Source organism: Trachurus trachurus (assembly GCF_905171665.1).
Source record: "Trachurus trachurus genome assembly, chromosome: 24".
Taxonomy (NCBI): Eukaryota; Metazoa; Chordata; class Actinopteri; order Carangiformes; family Carangidae; genus Trachurus; species Trachurus trachurus.
In genome coordinates this window covers 25601353-25610785 of record NC_139910.1, presented here as the reverse complement: position 1 = coordinate 25610785, position 9433 = coordinate 25601353, and the positions used below count along the sequence as shown (strand labels likewise).

Here is a 9433-nt window from a genome sequence, read left to right as displayed (position 1 = left end):
TTTGTTTTGTGGGTCTTTATTTTGTGCAATTTGATATTTATTCACTTTTGTGAATATGCTCTGAATGCAGAGATGCATTAGAAGTCAAATATATCGTTTTGTTGGTCTCCATTTTGTGCAGTTTGATATTTTTTTATTCACTTCTATGCAGTTGTCATGGTCATCCTCAGTTTCATTCATGTGCTCTGAAATGCACTTTGCTCAATAAAGAGCAAAATCAGTTTTTAAAGGCTTAAAAAAAAAATCTTGGTTTGAATTCTATAAAAGTGGGTCGTGACTTAATGACCATGGGGAAATGTGGGTCCCAGTAGAGTGAGACTATAGTTGAGAACTCCTGCCCTAATGTATGCACTATGCAGCCTAATAAATTCATTGATTTGCTGTTAGAAGAAGGCACCACTGACACTGTTATCCTAACATGAAACCATAAAATGTTCATTAGCCTAAACAGACCTCATTGCTCTCTGTCGTAGCCTAGTTTGTTACCGTCAAATAAACACATTTAATGATATAAAAATGAAGTTATACCTCTATCGATGTAGCTGGGGTCATATTTTCCCTTCAGTGTGGTATGTCCTGTAGTACCTGCTACTATGGACACCTCTGGACACACAGCTGCACGTTAGTGTTATATCACCATGGAAACGAAGCGGTCCTCTCACACCGGATGAAGTTCTGTGCCTCCAGTTCGACTTCCGGGTGGGAATATTGTGCATGAAGTAAAAATCTTGCTTGCAAATTCATTTGGACGAACTTCTCGGCTAATTAAACCGCGTAAAATGTCCCGAGGCTCGAGTGCAGGGTTCGATCGACACATTACCATCTTCTCTCCGGAGGGAAGACTCTATCAAGTCGGTCAGTATGTGGATGTGTTCAGACAAAAGCCGGTTCGAGGGCTCACTTGTTTGCTAGCTAGCTAGCTAAATGCCCTGTCATGGTTCGATTAGCTTGGCTTTTAGGTGTTAAATAACATCCCGCCAAAGCGAAAGTGGTGTCACATACAACCATTAACATTTTACTTATGGTGTATAATTGATATTTTGGGGCTACTTTTCTGGTAGAAGCATCAAACAAAGCATCGAACGAAACGGCTAGCTGGCTAGCAGGTTAATTAGCATGGTTAGCATTACTGTCAAGCAAGCTGATTCATTGCTCAAAGTGTCAACTTGTCACTGAGGCAAAACTTACGGTTTGGGAGAAGTTATTGAAACGCCACTTTGAATTTAATTAATTAATCACGACAGCACTTTGGCCTCAATGTTGTGTATATTTTTAATGTCACGATACGCGTTCATCGGACTTGAGGCCAAATCCCTTTCAAAATACACTGTTTACATCTTCTACTGACTGGTTGTAAATTATAGGATTGATCTAATATTATATAGCTGAAATGGAAGTAAACAGGACTATTGTTGATGTCCTCTATAGACAGGAGGTGGATCCTGGTATTGCTCCACAAGCTCTAACAAAACATTTTTTAATTCATGGGGGAAAAAAAGTAAATCCCTATCGGCTATGACAGCTAATCCTCACATGGCTGCAACATCTAATGATGTTATTAAATCATTGTCAAGTGACCAGTCATATCACACCTGCACAGTTCATTACCTGTGTCTGTCTCAGGTTTCCTGCTGATGAGTCTGTGTGTATGTTGACTGTCCAAAGACACTGAGTGCTGTGCTTGTACATGACCATTAACTGTGATGTTCAGTACTGTTGTAAGTTAAAAATTTATGTCTGTGCTCCTGTTTGTTTTCCAGAATATGCTTTCAAGGCCATAAACCAAGGTGGACTCACATCAGTAGCGGTCAGGGGGAAGGACTGTGCGGTTGTTGTAACACAGAAAAAAGTACCGGTGAGTTGATATCAGGTGTGGTTTTTCATACTGCTGTGACAGAGGAAGACCTGTGGGCTCACATCACTCACAGGGACAAGGTGCATCCTCCTGCATCCAGGACAGTTGGTCCTGTTTTCCTTCTGTGGCAACACTCCAGCTAAAAATTGGATTTATTCTCTTTTGTGCTTTTCAATATGGGTCATAACCCTATAATCATGAGAAATGCATTACAATACACTTCAGTTTCTCTCTGCTGGAGAATCAGTCTGCTACTAAAATGGCTCATATTATATATTTAGTAACATTTATCTTTTTTCAGAATATGTCAACCATGTAGATTTTTAATGAAAAAAGCAGAAATAGAAATATACATGTGACATATAAATCAAATTTTAGAAGAGTGTAAAGAAGTGTGCAACATTTTCAATAGCATTTACTTAGTCTGTAGTTTACATTTACAGTATATTAGGTAAAATCTACATTATATAAGAACAATAGTTAATTTTAGAGAGAACGTTGTTTCTTTTTTCCTGACAGTACAGAATATCAAGGGTTTCAACCAGTAAGGGTTTGGTTGAAAAATATATTTGTGATTTATTTGTCTATTTATATTTTTTATTCCATTTTCATGATTTCCATTTTGTATTTGGATCAGTGATAAATAAGGGTTGGAAAGATGGGCAATTTTAGAAATATGTTTTAAAAAAACGTTTTAAAAGCATGCATCATCTCTGTTAAAGGACAATTCCGGGCAAATTCAACTCGGGGGTGTATGTTCCTATCATTTTAGGTCTAAAAGAAGGAATCTGAAGATTTTCAGTTTAATCGCTCCTGTTTTGCGGCAGTTGTGTCTGTCCCCGCATCGCCACGGCAGCAATGAATGGGAGCGTGTTTGAGTAGCCATCTGACGCTGTCTGTGGAAAAAAATTGCGGCTTTGAGGGATGTAAACAGCCTAAGCAGCGGAACTTGCATCCGCTCCCATTCATTTCTGCCGTGGCGATGCGGGGACAGACACAACTAGCGCAAAACAGGAGCAATTAAACTGAAAATGTTCAGATTCCTTCTTTTAGACCTAAAATGATAGGAACTTACACCCCCGAGTTGAATTCGCCTGGAATTGTCCTTTAAAATGTACATTTTGTACTAATCTTGGTTTTATGTCATTTGAAACATTATTTCTTAGTGAATTTGATCACTAGAATATACACTGGACATATTTGACAGGTAAATCTTTTGGAAACTTTTGTCACTGTCACATGTTCATTATTCCTTTCTCCCTTGAAACAGGACAAGCTCCTGGATGCCGCCACAGTGACGCACCTTTTCAGAATAACAGATAATATTGGATGCGTAATGTCTGGCATGACAGGTGAGAAAACACTGCTGTGGTTGCAATGAAAGTTAAAAAAGGGGGAAATCAGCAAGCACAGTCTCTCACAGGTCAATCTACGATGGGTGCACGGCTCGAATAGACATAGAAGTTGAAAGGCCAGCACTCACAAAATGTCTTTTAGGTATTTATTATATTTGCAATGAAAGTTACGTGTGTGATGGATCGTTAAGGCTGAAATACAAAATTCCGGGTTCAAATTTGAATTTACAAAATACCATTGTCAGTGCAGACACCGTGGGATTTCCATCAATTTGTTGTCTTACTCAGAGGCTGCTTACTGAGCAGCTGCTTTGCATTTTCATCCCGTTCTTTGTCTTTACGTTCAGTCAGGACTTTTTCCTGAAGCATTCTTAAAGAGTTGCTCATTTAGTCTAAACTTGAGTGGTTTGCTCAGAAGACACAGCAGCCTTTCAGTAAACGGGAACAATGGGGAAACCAGCGACTGCTGCTTTTTTTTTTTTTTTTTAAACATATACATCATTTGACCTTTCTGTTATGGCCAGTCACAGCTTTTACTGCCACCAATGCTTCCTCTTTCCACACTAATGTTATTTTTGGCAGGAAGAGAACTGACTTTCTATGCATTTTATGATACCATTTAAACATTGCATTAAAGATGTGTAGCACCGCTCTGACTGACTGTTGGATGTTTTGAAACAAATCAGTTTTTCTGCCCCCCCCCCCCCCCCCCCCCCCCCCCCCCCTCCCTGCAGCTGACAGCAGGTCCCAAGTGCAGCGAGCTCGCTATGAAGCCGCCAACTGGCAGTACAAGTACGGTTATGAGATTCCAGTGGACATGCTGTGTAAGAGAATTGCCGACATCTCACAAGTCTACACGCAGAACGCTGAGATGCGACCACTGGGCTGCTGTATGTATTTATCATCATTATTATTGTTTTGTTTTTTGTCACTGAGGGATACTGACTTGTGCTGAAGACTTTCACTGATTTTTGCAATTAATAATAATAACTTTTATTTGTATAGCGCTTTTCATACATGGCTACGCAACTCAAAGTGCTTTATATTTACATTTAGAGACAAGAGGAGAGAGGAAGAAAAAAAGAGCATAAATAAAATAGATGCATGAGAATTAACAGTCATGTCAATTATTATAAATTGAGAAGGCTGTGGTATAGAGATATGTTTTCAGTTCCTTTTTGAAGTGAAATATGTCCTGATATTCCATCAGGTAGTTATTGAAGTCATGCTTGGCAGAAATCTGTCTTCTATCACTTAAATAACTATCTTTTTTTAAAACTGTCCTATCAATAATAAACACGGAAGCTAAGTCTCGCTGTCCTTCTTCCCTCCGATGCCCGCAGGTATGATCGTGATCGGCGTAGACGAGGAGTTGGGCCCCCAGGTGTACAAATGTGACCCAGCAGGTTACTACTGTGGCTTCAAGGCCACCGCCGCTGGAGTCAAGCAGACAGAAGCCACCAGCTTCCTGGAGAAGAAAGTGAAAAAGAAACTGGACTGGACCTTTGAGCAAACCATTGAGGTAAACAGATTCTGCTTACGTAGGTGCAGCACCTGCAGAGGATGGGGGTAATGTGAATGTGAAAGTAACTTTCTAGGTGGTTTCCAGCTGCGTGTGACCTGATCAAATCCAGTAAATGATTATATATGATAAATAAAACATATCATAAACCTGATCTTATCTTCGCTCTGCTGTACCTATTTTTTTACTTCCTGTTTTTCTCTCCTTTAGACGGCAATTTCTTGTCTGACAACCGTTCTCTCCATTGACTTCAAGCCCTCTGAGCTGGAGGTGGGCGTTGTCACAACGCAGGACGCCAAGTTTAGGTAAAAGATTGGAAGTGCATGATAATGAAGCAAATTCTTTTCTTTCTTTCTTTTTTTGCAGGGAGTATCTTTGTAAAATGAGAAAATTTGCAATCATTTGTAAAGTTTTTTAAAAGAAAGAGACTAAAACATGTAACAGGTCTCACATTGACACTGAAGTTTGTTGTCAGTTTGTAAGGATGTGGGCTGCAAAATGATCATTAATGAGTATTCATATTTATTTCTTTAATTTATTTGTTTGACAGGGACAGTGCACAGCTCTGAGAGTTATCTATAAGTTCATTTTCATCTGCTGTCTCTGGGCAGGAAACAGAGAATAACTTGCTGAAAAGGAAACACTGTATTATAAACCACAATCAACTCGATAATGTAAACTAACCCTGAGGTTCAGTTAATCAACATCACTAAATCAATAGTCGCTGCAGCTCTCATGGGGATGAAAACAGGTTTTGGACGTGAGAGTCATCGTCTGTTTAACTGTTTTTTTTTTTGCCTCCAGGATTCTGACAGAGACTGAAGTGGACACCCACCTGATGGCCTTGGCAGAGCGGGATTGAGCGAGCAGAGACGTGTCACCCGTTGGATTAAGTTAGAGCATGACGGGATATTCAGTTCCCAGGAGGAGGCCGGTGTTATCTTTGTTTGCTGTACATTTACCCCCACTGTTTCATTCAACAATAAAAAAAAGTTTTTGGAGTAAAATAACAACTGTGCTGCGATCTATTTTTACTGCACATTTGGATCTTGCATTTTGCACACGGTGCAGTGAGATTCTTTTTCTTTGTTAAACCGATTTACTTGTGTGTCACATTGGCTTCATCAGGGGGGAAATGTTTATGGGAAACATGAGCGTGTGCAGAGCTCTACCTCTGAGCTTCCTGTTGTGGCTCTCAGTGCTGTAACAATCACATGACCAACCAAGGTGCAGTGGAGAGGTAATTTTACTGCACATTCAATGATGAAGACCTGTTTTGACCTCGTTTTTGCCACATTTTTGGCTTTTTTTTTCTTTTTTTTTTCTTCTACACACTCGTAGCATGTCAGAAATAGACCACTTCAGCTTACCGGATGTATCGCAAAGCACGAGTAGTTTCTCTTTGTGGAGGGAAAATTTGTTCCCCTTGACAATTCAGAGTGGTTTCGACAAAGATGATATATGAGCTGTGGTGTTTGTCGGGGGGGATGGGGGGCTGTCAGTATTTTAGTCAATGACCGGTTTTGTCATTACCTCTGATCAGAAATGATGTTAACATAAAATCAGCTTAAATCATTTCCCATCAGTCTCATCCCTTCAGCTCCCCCTGACTTCCCCTCTCCCGCTGAGTTTATAAATGCCCAGAAACAAACAAATATAGTTTTTTCTCATGCCAAATGGAGTGATCATTTTGCGGGACTTTTTTTAAATTAATGTTTACATCTCTTGTGTAAGTTTCCACTGCGCTGCAGAGGCAGCAACCTGCTCCTCGCTCCTTGGAAAATCCCTCTTTTGGTTCTGTACAGTTAATGTTTACAGCCCCGAGGGCAATAACAGAATACGGTAACACATAGCTATTAAACCTTATCACTGATAAGTGTTGGCTCCAGCTTGACTTCATACTGGGAAATAGAAGAAGTAGTGCCCGTTATTTCAAGTAGTTCCTGTCTGAAAAATTCCAAGTTTCCTCATTGCTCAGACGCAGCAGAACTAACTCTCCACGGTACGTTTTTCCCGGCTTTGTAAAACATTTCCTCTTTATAATATTTCCTTAGTAGTTCTGCCCCGTTGCCAGTTCCTCGCTGCTTTTCAGCAGTAGTTCCAGGGCAGGGCGGAATATTCAAGTACATTATGTTCCTCTTATGCTGCCCAGGGACTTTCATAGCCGTGACTCAGAGACCTGGTGACCTCGCCCCAACAAGGAAATCCCAGACTGTTCCAAGTGTCTGAGTGTGATCTTTTTTCTCTGTTTATATTTCACAAGTCTGGGTGATGACTCTCATCTTCGTCACTTTTTTTTGTTAGTAAGAAATGATTCGTGTTTTACAGAAAAAAAGCCTGAGGAAGCTAACTCGGGGCCAAGTGGAGGAAAACACACCAAGTCAAAGATGGTTTATATTCATAGACTTCTTTTTTTATTCTGAGCATTTTGTGAATAGTGTTTAAATTCACACATCATATGTACAGGTACAAAAATAATATCTCTGTATTTACAATATATTACACGTCTGGTATTTACACATCAATATATATTTATACAGTATACAGAAGGACTATGTGGAGGTCACGGTCTTGCTGTTTTGTGGTTCTTTTAATAGCACACAGTTCTGTGATGCATTGCAGACCGGCTTCGACCAGACTGGACGCCATCTTCATTCATGTTTGCGATCCCAGGGCCAGCACCTGCGGACTTGGACCTTTGACGGGGGACGGGGCAGGCGCTGATTTGTCCCTCGTTTGGGGTTCCGTGGCTTTTTGGGGGGAGACCCAGTAGCAGCTTCACTGTGGTTCACACCAGCGGAAGAGAGATGGTTTTGTTTACTTTCCGAACTTTATGTCGTCGTACAGCTGTAGGAAAGAAGAGAAAAAAATCAACGTTAGGAACCCATACTTAAAAAAAAAAGCAAGATCATTATGAAATCTTTTCCTCATCAGATGCTCCATCAAACTCCAGATCAGATACTGACCTCATCGTCCGACATGTCCAGGTCGTCCATGTCGCTCTCGTCCGATTCGCTCTCGGGCAGGTCCCTCAGCTCCTGCGCCGTCCTCTCGAACAGCTGGCGGCGGATCTCTTCGTTGTGGCGGCCGTAGGTCAGGTGGTACGCCGTGAAGCCGCCGTAGTTCAAGCAGTTCACGTCGGCGCCGAGGTTGAGGAGGCAGTGGACCAGCGTGGGGTTCTGGAGGTCCACGGCCAGGTGGAGGGCCGTCCGCCCGCTGCACTGTTCCTGCGCGTTGATGTCGGCGCCCAGCTGAACCAGGCTCTCCACCAGGGAGACGTAGCCGTTAACAGACGCCAAGTGGAGACAGTTGTGTCCTGAGGAGGAGAGAATAAAAAAAAAAAGTTGGGTCAGAAACAGGCACTGCTGAAATCAAAATTGAAACAAAAACCATCTCTCTGTGTGTGTAGAAGTTGTTTGATGTGTTCAATACATACCATTATAGTTGGGGAAGGACATGATGGAGGTGAGGTGGCGCTGGCTGTGCTGGGTAATGACACCGAAGCAGGCCATGGAGCCTCTCTTGCAGGCGATGTGCAGAGCCGTGTTCCCACTGTCGTCAGCCAGCTGCGGGTCGGCGCCGGACTTCAGGAGCTTCTCCACCAACTGAGGCTGCTCTGTGATGACTGCTAGATGGAGGGCCGTCTGAGGAGAGGACAGGAGAATAGATATTTAATTATCATACGTCGGTTTTTAAATGTGGGCTGAAGAGGCAGCTCTTTTTTTTTCTTTAGCCGTGGATTCTTTGATTTGAATTCAATTGTGGTTTTTACCTGTCTCTGGTGGTTCTGTACGTTGAGGAAGGGGTGGTTGTGAGACAGTTTGATCATCTGAAAGGCATGATCAATGGCTTCATGAATGATGGCCAAGTGGAGAGGCCTGAGGGGAGAAACACACAAAAAAAAGTTTGGTTAAAATCATGCTTTTTCCTTTAAAAAGACTCATTTAAAAAACTACACACTGAGGAAACATTTCCAGCCCAAAGCAGAAAGAACAAAGCCCCAGCAGTGGAGCGTTTCGCAAGAATGGAGTTTTGTCGGGTTATTTCCACCAGTTGTGGTTTGACACATCTGATGCTTTATCAGTTACTGGCAGCAGGCCAGGGACTTTCCTGAACGCGCAACGCGGACTTTAGCACCGCCCAGACTGCGCTCTCAGCCAAAGTACACACACGCACGCGCGCGCAGGCAAGCACGCACGCACGCACACACACACACATTTTTAAAGACCACTTGTTTTTGCGCAGATCTCGTGCAGCTTTTCAGATCTCTCTAATGCATTTAAGTTTAAACTTCAGACGCTGCGCGCTTTTGCAAAAACTCCCATTTTTACGCACAATTAAATCATTTTTGCAAATGCGCAACTGCAACATTGGTTGATCCATAAGAAAAAAAAAAGAAAAGAAAAAAAAAGTCCACTTACGTGTCACCATCGTCTGTGACTGCATTTCTCCAAGGCTCGTCGTATTCCTCTATGTGAGTGCGTGTGTCCACGGTCATGTCCTCAAACTCGTTGACCAGCTCGTCCTCTTTCAGGGAGTCCAGGCCGCTGTCGAAGCGGTCCTCTTGGCACGGCAGCGTTTTCCCGTGTTTGTGCTCCATGTTGTCGAGGTTATAATCCATTTGGTTGTGGTTGGACATTCTGTGCACGTCCATATTGACTTTGCGACTGTGTCAAGACGCGGATGTGTCTCGTTGCGAAG

General features: G+C 42.2%; 2 protein-coding genes across 2 annotated transcripts; one reads left to right on the top strand and one right to left on the bottom strand.

Annotated features, from left to right (window-relative positions):
• The first annotated feature begins 675 nt into the window (after positions 1-675).
• Positions 676-5748, top strand: LOC311007335 (proteasome subunit alpha type-6). The gene is made up of 7 exons (XM_084000476.1): positions 676-855; positions 1761-1855; positions 3126-3207; positions 3945-4100; positions 4554-4732; positions 4943-5037; positions 5537-5748. Exons 1-7 carry the CDS (start codon positions 780-782, stop codon positions 5592-5594), a joined length of 741 nt encoding a protein of 246 aa, XP_083856602.1. The 5' UTR covers positions 676-779; the 3' UTR covers positions 5595-5748.
• A 1381-nt stretch (positions 5749-7129) lies between these two features.
• nfkbiaa (nuclear factor of kappa light polypeptide gene enhancer in B-cells inhibitor, alpha a) lies at positions 7130-9433 on the bottom strand. Its single transcript, XM_084000603.1, has 5 exons — positions 9154-9433; positions 8505-8610; positions 8169-8376; positions 7699-8048; positions 7130-7579 (listed from the first exon to the last, which is right to left on the bottom strand). Exons 1-5 carry the CDS (start codon positions 9384-9386, stop codon positions 7550-7552), a joined length of 927 nt encoding a protein of 308 aa, XP_083856729.1. The 5' UTR covers positions 9387-9433; the 3' UTR covers positions 7130-7549.